Here is a 21146-nt window from a genome sequence, read left to right on the forward strand (position 1 = left end):
AAGATGAAAAGTTGGTTCTGTGAGTTTGGAGTTGGACAGCAAATAGATATTGGCTGGTGGCGGCACGTGTTCGGACTGTTTTGGAAGAGAGAGCTGGAATTATAGAAGCCAATTCAGAAGAACAGTGCCCATGGAAGTATCTGTAGAAGAGGCATGCAGCAGAAACAGTACGTCTATGACACAGTGAGTGGAGAAACTTTGTTAAAGATGAATCATTAACTAACCTAACTGCCCTCTTCTGAATGGAATTGAGAAGCCAGAGAGAGAGGTTTTGGGGGCACCACTCCAGATGTGGGACCAATATTCCATGGCAGAGCGGATTTGCGATTTATACAGAGTGAGCAGCTGCTTGGAAGAAAATTAACGACGACAGTGAAAGAAAAAACCAAGTTTTTAAGACGCAGAGGAAGCAATATTTGTAATGTGCTTGTGCCAAGAGAGATTAGAAGTCGGGGTAATCCCCAAAAGAAATATATCATTTTGCCTAGAAATCGGAGTGTTACTAAAGATAAGTATAGGAGCAGAAGAATCCTTTTTGCGAGATATAAGACAAGACTGAGTTTTAGAAGGGTTGAAATCAACTAAGTTGTCTTTGCCCTACTAGAGAATTACCTGAAGATCGGCATTTAAGGAATTGGTAGCAGATTTTCGAGAAGTTGAAGCTGATTGAGCAGGACAAGGTTTCTCAAAATGGAAAGTGGAATGCAATGTGCTATCATCAGCAAAACTATGGCACGTATTCAGACTATGAATAGGATTTCCAGTCAATGGAAGAAGGTCATTAATATACAAGAGGAGAAAAGGGGGGACTTGGGGGGACTGAAACTTGGGGGGACACTGACATTAGTGGAGAAGTTAGAAGACAGATAGCCATCTACCATCACCCTCAGTGGGCGATCAGAGAGAAAACTGGATAACCAATTTCTAAAAACAGTTGGCAAACCATAAGATGGAAGCTTGTTTAGAAGACCTTTATTCCAAACACAATCGAAAGCCTTTGAGATGTCAAGAGCAACTACTTGTGTTTCACCGAACCTTTCCATTGAATTAGTCCATAAATGGGTAACATAAGCCAGAATATCACCAGTGGATCGGCACTGGCGGAATCCACACTGGCGATCGTTGATCAGACGGAAGGTTTCTAGGTAGTTTAAAATTTGGTGGTTAATTGATTTCTCCATTACTTTAGAAAGAGTAGAAGTAATTGGAATGGGATGATAATTGGATGGAAGGGATTTGTCACCCTTTTTAGGAACTGGCTGGATATGAGCAAATTTCCAAGCAGAAGGAAAAACACCCTTGGAATAAGAAAGTGAAAAAAGGCGGCAAAGAATAGGAGTAAGTTCAGGAGCATAGGTTTTGAGAACAAGTGGAGAAATACCATCGGGATCTGGAGCTTTCTTACCATCAAGATTCGTCAAAATCCTTCTGACATCCTTTTGACGGAAGACCATGGGGGGCATTGAATGGAGCGTGTTGGGAATGGTGGGAGTTGTTTTACCAAGATCATTAATACATGAATTGGAAGAAAAATGGGATGCTGGCAGGTCAGCATTATCCTTGGCTGAAGTGAAAACAGAACCATCTGGTTTGGACAGAGGTGGGAGCAGAGATGGGCAAAAGTTGCTGCCAATAGCTTTGGCAAGAGACCAGAATGCTCGACTACCATTAGGGCAAGAAGCAAGTTTTCTACTCTTAGCCAGTTAAAATTCTAGTTTGGTTTGATTAATAACTGCTTTACAATTGTTGCGAGCTTTGGTGTACACAGAAAATGAAACTGGAGAATTAGAAACAAGCCAATTAGGATATGCAACATTCTTCTCTTGAACAGCCTTAGCACATTTATTGGAAAACCAAGGTTTAGATAAAGGACAAGATTTTAAAGTGGAGTGTGGGATAAAGGATTCCATTCCTGCAAGAATAATTTCACTGACACGATCTGAGCAAACGTTGACATCAGAAGTTTTGAAACAGTAATCCGACCAAGGAAAACAAGAAAAGAAGTCTCGCAGGTCATCCCATTTTGCATTCTTGTAATGCCAAACAACACAAGGTTGGGAATAGCCATGAGATAAAGGTTCCACTGGAGAAGAGATAATCACCAAGTTGTGATCTGAAGCGCTTAAAGGACCTCTCACTTTGACCGTATACTTAGAAGGGTTGTTTGTGAGAAAAAGATCAAGTGTATTGGCTGTATGATTAGGATTGTCCGGTATTCATGTAGGTAAATGAACAATCTGTGCAAGGTCATTAGTAATTGCAAAAGCCTCAGCATCTCGACCAGCTGGGTCGGTGTGACTAGGAAACGGAAGTCAGCTGGAGTTGTGAATAATTAAAATCATCAAGGAAAATTACCTCACTGTTAGGAAAGTTAAACTGGAGAAAGTCAAGTTGCAAAGAGAGGAAGTCAAAGAGCTCCAAGTGATTAGTGGAGTTGGGAGAACAGTAGAGACAACAGATGAATTTGACACAATGAGGTAGAGAGATTTTAAGCCAGAGAAGATCAAAGAGAGGAGATTCCAAATTGCCAAGTCTCTGACAGGAAATATCAGAACAGACATATGCACAAGTACCACATTTGAGGCGAAAGGAAGCATACAACAAATAATTTAGGCCTCTGAGATAAGCAGTAGTTTAATCAACCGATAACTGAGATTCTGTCAGAAAAAGTACATGGGGTTTGGCAGACTGCAAGTGTTAATGGACATCGTTGAGATTAGAACTGAGACAACGTATATTTGCGAAATGAATTAAGAAGTGCTTGGGAGGTTTAGATCTTTTCGCAGGTAAGCTTGCTCTATTAGTTTGACAATTCATGGTGTAATCAATAGTAAGAAAAAGTGGGTGGGACATGCTGTATGAAGTAATGAAATATTTGGATATGGCGTACACATGGTAAGAATATACCCAAATCCTTGACATAACGTGGCCTCGACAATGCTCCCCGCATATACACTACTCGGACTCTCTCCGGTCACTACCTGGCAGAGTAGAGGTAGCAGATTATACACTAGCTGATCTGGAAGCCTCCTAGAGAGTTACCAATAGGTTCGGTCCGGTGTACTAACTAGCGGCCGGCCTGCAAACACCATTTTAGATTGTAAAACCTAATGTAAGGAATATTGGATCTTGCCACAATGTTCATCATAATCTCAAAAGGCATCAATCATACTGCATGATGGAAGAGATAGGGAGGACTTGACCGGAACTTAGCTCTAGAGACTAAACATGGGTTCCACCACTTCAAGCCTCCAAAAAGCAAAGTGGTGGTATTGCACCGGTTGATGAGAGTCATCTACCACCTAGTACTGCCTGGTAACATAGAGGGGCGGCATTCCTCCATGTGGTGTGGGTGCCACACCTCGACCCCTGCTGACGTTGGTTCACACCTGGGTGGTCACCCACCATGTACTTGTGCATGGAGGTTATACCCATTATTACTAACAGTCCCACCATCGTGAAGATGCAAGCAGAGGATTTGGCAGCCACAGACCGTCCGGACTTCGCCGAAATTGGGTCCATTTGACTTGAGTGTCACTCAAATATCAGTTTCATCAGCGTTTTAGACTCCCAAGTAGAAAGTACAGCTTGTCTGGCATATCTGAGAGAATGTCTGTGAAAAACTCAAGGACCCATGTTGCTTCTTTTTGGCTGTTAGGCTCTTTTCGGCATGATGGGCACAGCTTCTGGCCTGGATTTATGTCTACCTTTGTTAGGTCTTTCAAGTAGTGTACCATGACAAATCAATTGGTTGTAAACTTTTTTTCACCTTATGATTTTTCTTCTGGAAAGGACTGCAACATGAACGCTGCAAAAATTCAAATTTTGTCAAAAGCAAGGCTTCATGTAGGCAAATTGTGTCTTCTTCATGATGTGAATTAAAACTGAATTCAAACTGAATTCAGTTTTAATCCACAGCTTCGACCTATCAGCTGTTGTTCTTCAAATTCAAATTCTTTAAATAATTTTAACCCAGTTTTGCATGTATAGGATAGCACATGACATTTAGAATTATCCATATGACTGATGGTGCATGAGTACAGCTTATCTCTAGAAAAATCTTCTGATTCCATGGCTTTCATGCAATAAGTGGACGTTTCTGCAAGCAATGAAAACTTAATTAAATTTATTACAGTCAAACAATAAAAAATAGAGGAACAAAATAAACAAACTGTTCAGCATAAAGATAAAATGCATTAATAACAGCATGGTTCAAATTTATACATTTTTTGTATGATTAATTTTAAGGCCTTAAGTGAAAATACACAAAACAGATTAACCAGGATCCTTGTAGCTGAAACTCTGCTCTTTCCAGTGGTGGCAAAAATGAGAGAATTGAAGGTATCCCACGTTAAGATATTTGCCCCTTAAGATAGGTCAAATTTGACTTTCAAATTTTGAGTCAATCTTTGAAGGAAAATATCTTAGCCAGAAAACAAGCATAAGAGCTGATATTTAGTTCAGCTGAATTCATGCAGTTGGTAAGTGAAATGTCCAAAGAAGAAGGTACCAAAGGTTTTTATTTCAAAGTTATGACTTTCAAAAGTCTTGCTTAAATTTGTTGTGACAAATTTTTAGTGCCAGTTTTAGACTGCATTATAAAAAATGTGAAGGTTTTTGAACCTGGACACCAAAAGTTTTGCATTCTTTGCCAAAAGTTAACTAGTTTTGCATTCTTTGCTAAAAGTTAACTACTTTGGGCATCTGATATATCAAACTCTCACAACTTTTATACGTATGGTCACATTATAATTCCAAGACTATAGCAAGCCCATTTGTTTCCTCTATTATGACTGGTGAACATCACAGAACTATGAAATGGAAGAAAACTTGGTATAACAAGTTTCAGAGCACTACCTCTCACCGTTATGCAACAGTAACACTTAAAACTTTGAAAATTTGTTGTGATTTATTCTGCATAACACAAGTGACCTCTACAAAAAAGGTGCTGGTGCCTCAAGCATACTATATTTTGAAATGAAATTTTGCACAGCTTTATGTGAAACCTGTTTAAACATCCACAACAAGTTTCAACAGAATTGAATATGGTCAAGCAGGGACCCCTAAGCCACTTGACATAGAATGACAGTGGGTAGTTGATTGCTGGAACAAACTTCCATCTGTGGTTGTGGAAGATGAAAGCTTAAATAAATTCAAGGAGGAACTGGATAAACGTTTAGTGGCAATGAGTGTGTGAAATGTTTTTTTTTTTTTTTGGCTGATGCTACATAAGCTTATATGCTTGCTTTGCATGCCTCCATTATTACTACTACCACCACCACCACCACCACTACTACTACTATTCTAAACAATATAATACAGCCCACAATTTCTCCAAAGCAAGAAGAGTTTACACCTTCATTACAACTGATTTGGGCATCTGATATATCAAACTCTCACAACTTTTATACGTATGGTCACATTATAATATTCCAGGACTATAGCAAGCCCATTTGTTTCCTCTCTTATGACTGGTGAACATCACAGAACTATGAAATGGAAGGAATTACAAGTTTGTATTTCTTTAAAAAAATTAGGCCTATTTTTTTTTAATCGTATTTCTTTTACCTTTGTTTTGAATTTCAAATTCACATAATGTTTACTGTTAGGGAATCTGAATTCAAATTGAGAGTTTGAGACTGAAAAAATAATTAGTATTCAGCTTTGCAATTCATATTAAAAAATAGGATTTAACCATTTCTTCAAAATATCAACTGCAAAACCCATACTACCCAATGAATAAACACAAAATATTCTGAATTTAAGACAGCAATACAATATACTTTTGAAATCAAATACTGGTTTTTTATCTATCAGCAATAATAAATAACAATACCCAAGGCAAATAACAAACCTTTACTACTCCTCGACACCAATGAATGAAGGCTGTGTTAAGAAAATGTTCTAATGACTTCAAAACATGATGATAATCTGTGGTAACTTCCTCACTATAGCTTGTGGGAACCAACCAGGTGGCCGTTTCAAATTCCTTTTTGAAGAGAAAAGTTGAAAATTCAAAGTAATTTCTGGTAAAAAAAAAAAAAAAAAAAAAAAAAACCAAAGAAACTTAAACATATACAAAAACACGTAAAAAAATTAAAAACAATATGAATACTGCATTTTCCATTTGCAATCTAACTACAAATATAAAAGTGAAAGATCTAATAGGAATCCGTTCACTGACGTGAGGGTTATTTTCTAGGTCTTTTCACATGAGATTAAATTACTCTGACTCACAACAGACATATGACTTTTATGCCAAGAAATCATATGTTCTTGTTTCAGAATAAAAGAAAACATGACTTTATACTACATATTGTATTCATTTACATGTAAGCAGAAAAACTACAAGATCACAGAGAGTCGTGGCTGCACTCAAAGTAATGTAAAATGAATTAAATGAAATATATGGGTTAAAGAGAAATCTTGTCTGATCGACCTGATTGGATACTATGATGTGGTCACAGAGAAAATGGAGGCAAAAAATAATTTTGATATCATATACAGTAGTGTCAGTTACCGGAATAATTGACATCAGACCTCTTCTGGATAGCCAAATTTTTCGGATAATCAAATGTAAGGTAAGATTAAATAAATTTAATCTTACCTTACAATTAAATTAAATAAAAAAAATTATAAACCAATCTCTGAAAACAAAAACATCCATCCTAGCATTTTTATGATTTTTATACAAAACAGGAAAATTAGAAAGATGTTTAAATGCTCTTGTTTTTTTTCGACTTACCGATAATGAACATGGGCAATCTGTGCATCCCAGTAGCATTTTCACACAGCAATTGTAACTCACTCTTTTCTCACCTTAAAACCGTGCAGGCATTTCTCTTTTAGTGGCTAGGGTTTTTCTCAGTAATGCTTTCCATAATAAGTTCATCTTATCAACATTATAAACATTTCTTTCTCTTAATTTGCTATATAACTGAAGCAACCTTACTTTTAAAGGACATCGCTGCTGATTCGTCTTCAGAAAGTTTCTCGCCTTGAATATCTAGTTGGCGTATAATGTGTCTCGGTTTAAAGTTTTTCAGCCAACCTATGCTTGCCTTAAAATCTTCATTGCCTCTTAATTTTTGATTAAAATTCAATGCTTTTTCCCACAATATTGAGCCAGACACTGGTTCACCTAAACTTTGCTTCTGAAGAAACCACAAATAAAGTGCACTCTCTAAAGCAGCTGTTATTGTTATTTGGTTTTTTAGGAGCATTAGCAACTAAAGCCATATTGCTCGAGGATATGCGGTGGTCATTCCCTGACCTTTCCGCATCCTCCATATTTGGTGGTGACGGGCTCGAACCCCGGTCTAATCAAGAAGAGTGTGTTATGCACTGCTGCTGCTGCTCCTCCTTCCCACCTGGCTACGGAGGCACCTCTCTAAAGCAGCATTTTCAGGTTTCAACATTGTCTTTTTCCTGCTAGATCCTCCTTCACTATCCATAATAGACACAAATTCTGTTATAGCATTGGAATTTTTCTTGATGTAAATTGTTGAAATCCCCACATTAAAATCTTTGGAGAGATTTCCTAAATTTTCACCTTTTCTAATTCTATTAATAATTTCCGTTTTTTGTTGCAATGTTAAAACTGCGCATTTTCTTTTCATTCACATTTTACCATAAAAAATTGAGAAAAATAATAAATTGTGCAGTTTGGGGCCGATATTATTCTTACCGAATCTGGAGCTAAGCTAATCTGAAATTCACTCATAGTTTCCAAGAAAACCCAGTAGTCTCTGTGATATTTTCATACAGCACATTTCTGAAGGTCACATAGAATTCTAGAGGTCACAACCATAAAACAATTTGAAGTTTTCAGTTTATTGGGCTTTTTGTTTGTACAATCTGTAATAAATGGGTAGTAAACTGAACTTGATCGCTTATTAGAATCAAAATTCAATTTGCAAACCTGATCACTATAACTGGCACTATAAATGTACTACCGTTAATAAAATTGGAAAAAAAAAAAAAAAAAAAAAAAAAAGGAAGAAGAAAGATCAGCCTTTGAATTATTCCAGATAACTGACGTTCTACTGTACTTGGTTTGTTTGTTATTTGGTTTTTAGGAGCATTAGCAACTAAGGCCATATTGCTCCTGGATATGCAGTGGTCATTCCCTGACCTTTCTGCATCCTCCGTATTTGGTGGTGACGGGCTCGAACCCCGGTCTAATCAAGAAGCATGTGCTACGCACTGCTGCTGCTCCTTCCCACCTGGCTACGGAGGCGCCTTACTGTACTTGGATTTCAGGAAAGCTTTTGATACTATTGCATATAAAAGACAAAGACTGCTGTACAAATTTGAACAGTGTGACATTAAGGGCAATGTTACTGCTGTGGATAAAGGGATGGTTGAGTGGGAAAAGACAGAGAGTGGTAATTACTGGACACTGTTCTTCATAGACTAATGTTATTAGTGGAGTCCCCTAGGGTTCAGTGTTGGACACCCATTAGTGTTTTCTATATTTATCAATGATAATCTTGATGAAGGTATATCAAGCTTAATGTTATGCTTTCATCTAGTAAATAAAATAAATAGGATCTAGTAAAGTTAGGTAGATGGGCTGAAAAATGGTAATTGACAAATGGATAGCAGTAACTCCAGAGTAACGTACCAACTGTATGGTACTACACTCAAAGCAATGGAAAATTAAAAAGACCTGGGGGTAACTGTGCAGTCAGACATGAAATTCTCTGGGCAGTGCAGACATGCTGCCAGGACAGTTCACTGGTTTTTCTCAATGATATACAGAAACTTTGCTAGCAGGGATTAGGTGGTGATTATTTCTTTTTATAAGGTGGCCATGGTTAGCCCGCATCTTGAGTGCTGTATACAGGTCTCACTTTAGGAAGGATGTAGATCTGCTGGAATGGGTGCAGAGAAGGGCAACCAGACTGGTGAAGGGAAGAAAAGGATGCTCCTACCAAGAAAGGCTTCAGTTATGCAAATTGCAGTGTCTCGAGATTAGCCACCTGCAGGGAGAGCTCATTGAGGTGTTCAAAGCCTTGAATGAATTGAGTAAGCTGAATGTTAATGTCATTCTTCCGCTTGATGAGACTACACATGAGGGGGCATAAATTCAAGTTGAGGAAGGATAGTTGCAGAATAGATGTGTGGAAGTTTGTTTTGGCCAACAGGTAGTTGATTGCTAGAACAAGCTTCCATCTGTTGTTGTTGTGGAAGTGGAAGTAAATTCAAGGAAGAACTAGATAACTACAGGAGGGAATGAACAGTTAAATTTGGAAATTTTTTTTTCTTGGCTGATGCTGTATAATGCTAATGATACATTATTATAACTGAACTGCACACAGTTTATAAAATAAATATTATAACTGATTCATAAAGCAAAACTCATAATAGCTCTATTAGAATAAATTAAAACTGTAAAGAACTTACTTTAGCAATATTTTTCATTTTACGATGCAGAGAATTAGCCCAAACAGCTTCACCACCATAACGAGGTTGGGAATGAGTAAAATGTACTTGCTTGTTGACAAGCTCAACTTTCACAGCAGTTAGTTCTTTGCTGAATATTGTATATACATCTGTCACTCGTCTATCTATTGCTCTTCCTATTACCTAAAAAATTTCCATGTTCAGTTCAAGCATACTCTAAAATAATCAAACAACCAAAGTAAACAAGGATATTTCACTGAAATTTTTTATATTATTCGTGGACTAATATATCATATTAATATTTAATACTAAGGTATATGTAGTAGAACTGGAGTAATTTGGATATATACAGTAGAACCAGCACTAAAGGAGAGAAGGTATAGTCAGAATTAGTGGAAAATCCAAAGTATAGAATATAATAATAAATAAATATTTTCAAGTTGTAGTTTCTAAAAACAAGCAAATTTTTCACAATCCAGCAAACATATTAATTTATATGGTGTTAGGACATAAATATGATGAAGAGGGATAAAGAAAATTTGATGGAAATCTTTACATCTGAAACAAAATGGAATAAAAGTAGAGTATTATTTTAAATAATAAATTTTAACTGTGTTAAATGTTAATAATTATGAATTTAATCAGATGTCCACAGTCTCCCCAATCATATTGTCTTTTTTTGAAGAAATCAGAAAATTCTATTTAATAAAGGTCCTGTTGTATTGCCTTTTATGGATACTTTTTCATTTCTCTTGAATGCAAAATATTTTCTAATTTCTCACCAGAATTAGCAAATTTTAAAATGTATCGAGGCAACCTCTGCCTTTGTACAATTTAACTTTAACTTTTTCTTCACGTCCCACTTTGCCTACAGATTTTCCCCTCAAAATTTTCCTCCTTTCTTCTTCTTCTTCCAGCCATGGTCACAAACCTTGCAAGGAAATTTGATGGATCTGATTGAAAACAATGCAAATGTTCACTTCACTTGACAACTCTTATTCATTATTGATCTACTGTCAACAGCTGTGGGACCCATGATGCTGACACTTTTTTCATAGCAAAAACCTCTATTATTATGTGGTATACATGTTCAGATGAGATTCCCAAGATGCTGGCAATGTACCAAACTGTTACTCATTGTTCACTCATTACCAAATCATGCACACTGCCAATAACTTCTGGAGTGAGGGTTGTTGCAGGTTTTCCACAGTGTGGGTCACCTTCTAAGAGGCTCTCTTTCCCTTGTTTAAATTCTACTATCCACTTCTTAACCTCAGAATAGGAAAGGGCATCCTGCCCCAATATTGTAACCACATCCTCATGAATTGCCTTTGGCAAAGTCTTTTTTTATCCAAATATTGGATGACTGCATGGTGACTGATTTTGTCTATCTTTCTTCATTCACACAACTAATTAAAAAATGACATTAATGAAACTGCACGAAACTTGGTGGGTTACTATTTGAAGTGTTTTATTTAAGTACAGAAATTTTTAACACTGTATCACAACCCTTTTAATACTCAGCTCACAAACTTTCTAAACCCTCCCCTTGTATTATTAATGGTCTGATACACTCACATGCTACCATTTTTTTTTTCCCAGCATAACTGGATGTATACCACCTTCATCCCTGGGGCCTTATGCTCCCTCTGCTTCAATTACTTCTCTAACAAACATTTTTCAATCATATCACTAACTATAATAAGCTGATGCCTCTTCAGTGTTTAAAACATATTTATTTCTAAAGATTGTTGCTAAGTGACTGTTCAACTCATCTGCCAAGTTTGAATTTCTAAGGTCCCTCCTACTGCACTGGCAAAAAAAAAATAAAAATAAATAAATAATAAACCACCTTTTTGACTCCTTCTCCACATAAGTATCTATCCAGCTGACTTTGAATTTCCAAGCTGTCAGTCTCAACATGAAGGCAACTTATTCCAATAATTAACAACTCATTGGCTAAAAGAAAACTTCCTGCAATCCCGTCTAATATCACTGTTATCATTTATGACAGTGAAAATTCCACTCTTGTTCATTTTACTTTTACTTTCACCTCTCAAAGTCTTATATTCCTCAATCAAGTTTCCAAGCTCTGCAGCCCACATATTCAAAGTTTTTCATAACATGGATGCCCTTTTGCCAATGTCACCAGGTGCACTGCCCATCTTTGGACCCTTTCAAGACGCTTGCTGTCTTTTTTTTTTTAGATGTAGTCTCCATACCTGGACACAGTATTTCTAGTGTGGTCTCACAATTGCATTATGACCTCCCTATCTTTATAAGCAATTAAGTAATCAAGAGATATGCAAAAATTTATGTTTACATAAATTTGTTTTGAAAATATAAATTACAAATTTGTAGTTATCAGTTATATCATGAAGCAACTGTATGATTTCAACTAGCATATCTTATGTGATAAATCTTATTTAAGAAAAAGAGATAATTTATACTAATGTCAAAAATATATATATAAAATTAATTACTTGACAGACTTACTTCCCTTGCAGCCAGTGGCTGAAAAGTCCACAAAACTGATAATCCCTCACTGACAGTGCTAACAGTTTCAAAGGCAAATGCTAAAGTCTTCAAAACCAAAATTTCTAGATCTCGTACTTTTGCTTTAAATCTGTAGTAAGATTGTACACAATTAATTAAAAATATACATTAATTTTCTTATTTAACAACTATATGCAAATCACATATGCTAGCAGAGATAAAATTTCATAAGTAAATATCACAAAACTAAAAAAAATTCTTTACCTTGTTTTTGAGTATAGACCAGTGGCACGCAAACTTATTTCGCTTGCGACCCCTTGACCCCCGAGGTAGGATGACCAGATTTTTTGAGAAGAAAAATGGCATTTTATAAATTATGTAGTAGAAAATTTTATTCGAGTACCGAGAGAGGAATAAAAAAATTGTTTAATATTTTAATTGAATACAGCAAACACATCAAATCAAATTCTTGTTCTTCAATTATTACAAAACAATAAAAAATTAACAATTACAAAACAAAATTAATGAGGACAAGCCTGGATAACTGATAATATTTGGTTCCTATTTTAGTGCAATGTTTGAAATTACAAATCATGTCATCTTCTGGAATTCTTTTTTGTTTATATAGCTGTTAATTTTGGGAAGCCAATCTCCCATAAATATGTAGACCCAAAAGGTAACAACATTTGTATCACCATTTTCGATAATTCTGGATACTCGTCTCAAATAGAATGTAGAAAAATTTTTCACAAGTTGTAGTCTTGAAATTAGCACTTATTGCTTTGTCAGACGACATGTCAATAAGATCTTCCTTTTGCTCAATGGTAATTTTGGGACATGAAGAAATTTCATAAGCAAAGGGATTACGAATCCAAGACTACTTTTTTTTTCTGGAGATACATTAAATCATTTGGAAAAATTCTTAATTAGCATTGTTAGGTGGGTGGCAATGATATCCCTAAACTGTAAAATGTCAATATTATAACAAAATCAGAAAAGCATGGGAAAATTTCAGTATTATAATGCTCAAATTCAGTTTTCCAAAGATTAAGCTTCCCTTTGAAAGTTTCTATTTTGTCACTGAGTATTAATATATTTGTTCACTGTCCTTGAAGACTTAAATTTAAATTATTAAGTTTTTTCAAATACATCAACAAGGGAACTAAGTTTTCCAAGCCATTTTTGATTTATAAACAATTGAACAAGGTTCTGATTTTTATCTGATAAAAACAGTAAAACTTCCGTTTGAGGTCAAAAAGACGAAGCAACACTTTACCACTGGACAACCACCTCACTTTCGTATCATCCCATTTCATTACAAAGCATTGTGAAAAGTCTACTATTTAAGCTTCTACTTTTTAATAAAGTTGATCACACTTATTCCATTTTTCAAAACTTCATGCAAATCAGTTTGCATTTCCTTTGCTACTAATGCTTCCCTATGTACTATATAATGCAATGATTCCAAACTATATTTGGAGCAATTTCCTTTACTTTGCCTTTTAAATCTTTATTTTATCTGTTAATGCAGCCACACCATCAGTACAAATCGCAAAGCAGTTGTTCCACTTTAGACAATATTTGTTTGAAAGAAAATATTTATAACATCAAAAATCTTGCCCATCGTTCTTCCTTCCAAATCTTTGCAAAATAGAAAATCCTCCAAAGTATCTCCTTCATCTGACATATACAATAAGTTGAGCAAGGTTTTAAATATCTGTGAATTCATCTAACTGTATTACAAAAATTGGACTTTCTCTCAATCGATTTAATAAACTGAATTTTATGTTGTCCACTATAACTGTAACACACTGCGAGACTGTGGTATCTCTGGATAGAGGAATGGTATTTAAATCGCTGCTGTACTTTACTCTATGCATAATTGGAATAATTTTTATAGCAGCAGGGAGAACAAGAGATTCAGCAATAGTAGGTGATTTCAAATTTTTTCCTATTAAATATGAAACTGCCAACGATGCTCTTAAAGCTTTACAAGGAACTGCATTGTTGTTTGATGAACTGCAAATGATGTTTCTTCATGAAATATTTCAGCCCTTGTATGGCATCGGCATCTTTTTTGAAAAGGATTCAGTAATTTTCATTATCTCTAGATGTTTCGTATGTAAGCATCTTTTTCATTTAATAGGTTTCATGCTTTTTTTAACCAGTTTTTCATAACATATTACGCATAAAGGATGCTGCTCATCGTCTACAACACTGTAAGTACTTGATAAATTCTTCTTGATATTTTCTATTCTTTTTGATTTGGAATATGATGGCTCTCTACCAGAAATTGGTGGTTGCATTATACTTGATATAACATTAGTGTCCAAATTTTCACGCGATACATTTCTTACCCTTTCAGCTTCCGAAGTATCTGTAGCAAGGTTATTGTCATCACTCCTCGACTGTTTTGTTCTGATTACCCAATTATCCATGGTAAAATATATAAAAAAAAATTTTTTTTTTTCTTAAAAACAACAATAATATAAAAAGTATCAGAAGAATGAAAAACACATTCCAGTTGACGTGAAAGCACTGATTTACGAGGCAGTATAAAGTGTGTGTGTGTGTGTGTGTGTGTGTGTGTGTGTGTGTGTGTGTGTGTGTGTGTGTGTGTGTGTGTGTGTGTGTGTGTGTGTGTGTGTGTGTGTGCGTGCGTGCGCAACAGACTTGCTATTTACTGCCACCGAATATTCGCAACTCTGGCCTTTAGGAAATTACTGTAGGAAGCACGAATTAAGAGCTAAAGGGATTACGGTTCAGCAATTGAGCAGTACTGAGAAGTACTAATACATACTCAGAAGTCACACTAGTCAGCTGCTTTCTGTGTGTCTATAGCCAGTGAGCAAATTAAGGCGTATTACTCACAAGGGCAATAAGTAAGAAAGCCACCTGTATCGCACGTGAAATCACCCTAAAAATAAAGAGTGGCAATAGGGTTCATTCGTATCTCAGACTTTGTTTGAGTAGTAAAGCACTAATAAGTAAAGCGTTGGCACTAATGATATTAAGAGTAGGAGACCGGCAGAATTACTTAACAAGTACAGGTCACTGTTGAACAAAAGCCGAGAATTAGGATTGAATTTGAAAGTGTCTGCAATTCTGCCCAGACACGATAGGAGGGAGTATATGATGAGAGCCTTGTCGATCAATTCGGCCCTGGAAAGATTGTGCAAGGCTCAAGGGGTAGAATTTTTTTCAGCCTGGACTGTACTTGTTAACAGGAGAGATTGCTCCTACAGGGATGGGATACACTTAAATAGAAAGGGTGCAAGAATATTTGCTGATGCTATCGAGGCAGTGTTAGGTGGGTCGGAAAACTGCTAGCTTGGGGGGAGACAAAGACCAATAGATTGACAGTAGCCACTGGCAGAGGTGAAAGAGATTCTTGCACTGCTTCTATTAGAATGAGCAGAAGCCTGAAAAACAAGATGCATGGTATTTCAGAGACTGCTGGGAGCCATTGCGGTACAAGTAAACACATGGGTTGTGTTAGGGTAGCTAAGAATAGAAACAGGTGCAGGTATACTTGCGTGTACACCAATGCTAGGAGTTTAGTAAATAAATTTGATGAATTTGAGGTATTGCTCAAAACATCGAAGGCAGATATTGTTGGGATATCAGAGACGTGGTGTCACACAGATATAAGGGATGCAGAACTGCAATTTGGTGAGTACAACGTCTACAGAAAGGATAGACAGGATAGGAAGGGGGGAGGGGTTATGCTATTAGTTAAGAAACACATAAAAACCAAGGAAGTGAAGCCAGTCGACATCGCTGGACAGTGCAGTGTTGAGTCAGTTTGGTGTGACATAAGCATTGGGAGATCAAAATTGAGAGTAGGAGTGTGCTATAGGCCTAATGACTCTGATGAGTATAATAAAGAACTGTACAGGGAAATAGAGTGGGCCAGTAAATCAGAGAGTCTTATAATAGGAGATTTTAATTTCCCAGATATTGACTGGAATTTGGGGGCTGGTTACTCACACACTAGCAGGGCTTTTGTGGATTTATTGGATGATTGTTTTCTACATCAGCATGTTCGGGAGGCAACTAGAGGGAGTAATACTCTTGATTTGATTATCAGCAGTGATTCTTCATGCATTAAGAATCTGCAGATAAATGAACCACTAGGTGGCAGTGATCACAGTGTGCCAAAGTGGGATTTACTCAAAGAGGTAACTACCATTAGGGGTAAAGGGAAGGGTTATTGCTTCCGTAAAGGCGACTACGATGGACTGAGACAGTATTTAAATTCTATACAGTGGGACCAACTGATGATGTTACCAACAGCAAATTCAAAATGGGAAGCATTCAAAGAACTTATCTTGGAAGCTACCAGGCTTTACATACCAACTAAGAAATATTGTTCAAGGTTTAGGCCAAAATGGATGTCAGATGAACTAATGAGGCATATGGTAGAGAAGAAAAATGCATGGGATACTTACAAATTAACACAACGACACAGAAGCCTATGATAGATACAAGTTGATATGCAACCAAGTTACAAAGGAGGTTAGGCAGGCGAAGGCAGATTACGAGAAATCCTTGGCAAGGGATGCAAAGAAAAACAGCAAAGAGTTCTTTACTTATGTAAACTCTAGAAGGAAGGGGATGAATCAGATTGGTCCACTTGATATTGATGGGTCAACTGTTGATGATCCTGCTCAGGTAGCTAACAAACTAAATGAATATTTTGCATCGACATTCACACATGAGGAGTTATTCAGCAAGGGGAATGCCAGAGGTGTATTCAACTCTAGCAGTAAGCTATAGAATCTTGAAATAACTGGGAGTAAAGTGGAGGAGAAACTGTTGAAGATAAACACAAGAAAGGCACCCGGGGTGGATGGGATCTATCCAGTTATATTAAAGGAGGCAGCAAAGGAAGTAAGCAAGCCCTTAGCCATAATTATGAGAGCTTCCTTGGACTCGGGGGAAGTACCCATAGACTGGAAATGTGCAAATGTGACCCCAATTCACAAAGGAGGATCAAAGGCTGACACAAGTAATTATAGACCTGTGAGCTTAACTTCTGTTCCAGGAAAATTAATGGAGGCACTGGTTAAAGAAGCACTGCAGGATCATTTAGACAAGACTTCAGTTATAGCTCAGACACAGCATGGTTTTGTTAAGGGGAAGTCTTGCCTGACCAACTTGATTGGATACTATGATGCAGTCACAAAAGAACTGGATGCAGGGAATAACTTTGATATTATATACTTGGATCTTAGAAAGGCTTTTGATACTGTTGCACATGGAAGACTGCTACACAAATTGGAGCAGTGTGACATTGGAGGCAAATTGCTGCTATGGATAAAGGGGTGGTTGAGGGGGAGAAGACAGAGAGTCGTAATCAATGGACACTGCTCATCGTGGACTAATGTTATTAGTGGAGTCCCTCAGGGTTCAGTGTTGGGTCCATTATTGTTTTCTGTATTTATAAATGATATTGATGATGGTATATCAAGCTTAATGTCCAAGTTTGCAGACGATACAAAGGTTGGCAGGGTTGTCAAGGACACTACTGACACTATGCTGCTGCTGCTGCTGCTGCAACAGGATCTGGAAAGGTTGAGCAGATGGGCTCAGAGGTGGCAAATGAAGTTTAACATTGACAAATGTAAAGTACTACACATGGGAAACAGCAACCCCAGAGCAACGTATCAACTCTGTGGTACTACACTGACAGTGGTAGAGAATGAAAGGGACTTGGGGGTGGTTGTGCAGGCAGATATGAAGTTCTCTGAGCAGTGCAGACAGGCTGCAAGAGTAGCTCATGGAGTATTGTCAATGATATACAGGAATTTTTCCAGCAGGGATAAGGAGGTGATTATTCCATTGTATAAGACGATGGTCAGGCCACACCTAGAGTACTGTATACAGTTCTGGAGGCCTCATTTCAAGAAGGATGTAGAGCTGCTGGAACGAGTACAGAGAAGGGCAACAAGATTAGTGAATGGAACAAAGGGGTGCTCTTACGAAGAAAGGCTTAAGTTTTGCAAATTACAGTGTCTGGAGACTAGGCACTAGCGAGGTGATCTGATAGAGGTGTATAAAGCCTTGAATGGTTTAAGCATGCTCAATGCTGATGGGATTCTTCCTCTAGCTCAGAAAAATCACCTGAGAGGGCATAAATTCAAATTGAGGAAATACAGATGTAGGATAGACGTGCGGAAATTTGCCTTTATCCAGTGGGTGGTTGGTTGGTGGAACAGACTTCCATCCCTTGTGGTGGAGGTTGATAGCCTAAATAAGTTTAAGGCTCAGCTGGACAGGTATTCTGAACGAACAGAGGGGTGAAGTGGAAGTGGGTTTTTTTTTTTTTTTTTTTTGGCTGATGCTGCATAAGCTTGCTTTCTTGCATCAAATGCCTCTACTAATGCTAATGCTAAAGTCTCTACACCTACATATTGAAAAAAAAATTTTAACAACAGGTTTTTTAGCCTTTATGCACACAATAATTAATTTTATTTAAAAATTGCAGCAACCCCTTTAATTTATCCCGCGACCCCTCTGGGTATCATGCTCCATAGTTTGTGCACCACTGGTATAGACCATTAGACTTAAAAGCATCTTTGTGGAAAATAAATAAATATCCATTTATTGATTCTCCTGAAGAAAAACTACATATTCCCCAAGTGGAAATCTGCCTCATATGACAGAGGCCAGAGGGACTTACAAAGATCATCAACATCGTCAAAGCCATATTTCAAGCATTAAAAATGCATCGATGGAAGTCACATTAAACAATTTTTTTATATGGCAATTAACAAAAAGAAGTGCAATGCAAAATTAAATTAGCAGAAGTAGCAAGGACAGAGACAAACTACTAATAGCTATACTTTAAATACACTATGTGAGATCAAAAAGTATGAAGACTGACTGTATTTTGAAAATGCAGCATTATTATATTTGTTGAACATGTCTGGTGACTCATCCATACATAGTAATGCATATTTACTGTGGTCAGTCTGAATTAGCACATGCTGAATAGAAAGTATTCTACAGTTCATCTTTTAAAATGTGCAAATGTACTGAGCAGCAAATTTGTATCCAATTAGGGAAAAGTGCACCAGAAACCTATGTTACTTAATTTCAATTTTTCTAAACCTCAATCCTGTCTTATATCTGGTAAAAAGGATTCTTCTGCTCCTATGCTTATCTTCAAAAACACTCAGAGATCTGTTCAAGATCATAAATCTATTAGGGATTACCTTGACTTCTAATCCTTGGTATCTAAACCTTGGTTTTCCAATAAATGTGCTAAGGCTGTTCAAGAGAAGAATGTTGCATATCGTAATTGGCTTGTTTCTAATTCTTCAGTTTCATTTTCTGCCTACACCAAAGCTCGCAACAATTGTAAAGCAGTTATTAACCAGTCCAAACTAGAGTTTGAACAGGTTAAGAGTAGAAAACTTGCTTCTTGCCCTAATGGTAGCCGAGCATTCTGATCTCTTGCCAAAGCTATTGGCAGCAACTTTTAACCATCTCTGCTCCCACCTCTGTTCAAACCAGATGGTTCTGATTTCACTTCAGCCAAGGATAATGCTAACCTGCCAGCATCCCATTTTTCTTCCAATTCATGTATTAATGATCTTGGTAAAACAACTCCCACCATTCCCAACACGCTCCATTCAATGCCCCCCGTGGTCTTCCTTCAAAAGGATGTCAGAAGGATTTTGACGAATCTTGATGGTAAGAAAGCTCCAGGTCCCGATGGTATTTCTCCACTTGTTCTCAAAACCTATGCTCCTGAACTTACTCCTATTCTTTGCCGCCTTTTTTCACTTTCTTATTCCAAGGGTGTTTTTCCTTCTGCTTGGAAATTTGCTCATATCCAGCCAGTTCCTAAAAAGGGTGACAAATCCCTTCCATCCAATTATCGTCCCATTCCAATTACTTCTACTCTTTCTAAAGTAATGGAGAAATCAATTAACCGCCAAATTTTAAACTACCTAGAAACCTTCCGTCTGATCAACGATCGCCAGTATGAATTCCGCCAGTGCCGATCCAATGGTGATATTCTGGCTTATGTTACCCATTTATGGCCTAATTTAATGGAAAGGTTCAGTGAAACACAAGTAGTTGCTCTTGACATCTCAAAGGCTTTCGATCGTGTTTGGAATAAAGGTCTTCTAAACAAGCTTCCATCTTATGGTTTGCCAACTGTTTTTAGAAATTGGTTATCCAGTTTTCTCTCTGATCGCCCACTGAGGGTGATGGTAGATGGCTCTCTGTTTTATAACTTCTCTACTAATGCCGGTGTCCCCCAAGGTTCAGTTCTTTTCCCCTTGTATATTAATGACCTTCTTCCATTGACTGGAAATCCTATCCATAGTTTTACCGATGATAGCACATTGCATTCCACTTTCCATTTTGAGAAACCTTGTCCTGCTCAATCAGCTTCAACTTCTAGAAAATCTGCTACCAATTCCTTAAATGCCAATGTTGAGGTAATTTTCCAGTGGGGCAAAGACAACTTAGTTGATTTCAACCCTTCTAAAACTCAGTCTTGTCTTATATCTCGCAAAAAAGGATTCTTCTGCTCCTATACTTATCTTTAGTAACACTCCGATTTCTAGGCAAAATGATATATTTCTTTTGGGGATTACCCCGACTTCTAATCTCTCTTGGCACAAGCACATTACAAATATTCCTTCTTCTGCATCTGAAAAACTTGGTTTTTTCTTTCGCTATCGGCATTAATTTTCTTCCAAACAGCTGCTCATTCTGTATAAATCGCAAATCCGCCTTGCCATGGAATATTGTTCCCACATCTGGGATGGTGCCCCCAAAACCTCTCTCAGGATTCCTGATTCCATTCAGAAGAGGGCAGTTAGGTTAATTAATGACTCATCTGTAGCAGAGTCTCTGCACTCGCTGTCTCATCGACGTACTGTTTCTGCTGCATGCCTCTTCTACAGATACTTCCATGGGCACTGTTCTTCTGAATTAGCTTCTATAATTCCTGCTCTATCTTTCAAAACAGTCCGAACGCATGCTGCCACCAGCCAACATCCATTTACTGTCCAACTTCAAACTCATAGAACCAACTTTTCATCTTCCTCGTTTATTCATTCAACTGCCGTTTTCTGGAACAATCTTCCTTCATACGCATTTCCTGAAAATTACAGTCTACAGAAGTTCAAGTCTAATGTCAACAAATATCTTATTTCGTCTTCTCAACCTCGAATCCAAGCACGGTACTAAGTACTATAGGTTCTAACACCTCTCGT

At 37.2% G+C, this 21146-nt stretch overlaps 1 protein-coding gene across 1 annotated transcript in view; it reads right to left on the bottom strand.

Moving 5' to 3' along the window:
* The window catches only part of kl-2 (dynein heavy chain 2, axonemal kl-2), a 1174416-nt gene that overhangs the window by 1065267 nt on the left and 88003 nt on the right, over nt 1-21146 (bottom strand). Inside the window, exons 8-9 of the mRNA XM_090369487.1 lie at nt 11905-12034; nt 9409-9591 (exon numbers count right to left, since the gene is read on the bottom strand). Of these exons, the coding sequence (XP_090225613.1) occupies nt 9409-9591; nt 11905-12034 (313 nt within the window). The remainder of the gene's footprint in view (nt 1-9408; nt 9592-11904; nt 12035-21146) is intronic.

The sequence above is a fragment of the Mastigoproctus giganteus genome, chromosome 1 (genome assembly GCF_048544385.1).
Source record: "Mastigoproctus giganteus isolate SK-2022 chromosome 1, ASM4854438v1, whole genome shotgun sequence".
Taxonomy (NCBI): domain Eukaryota; kingdom Metazoa; phylum Arthropoda; class Arachnida; order Uropygi; family Thelyphonidae; genus Mastigoproctus; species Mastigoproctus giganteus.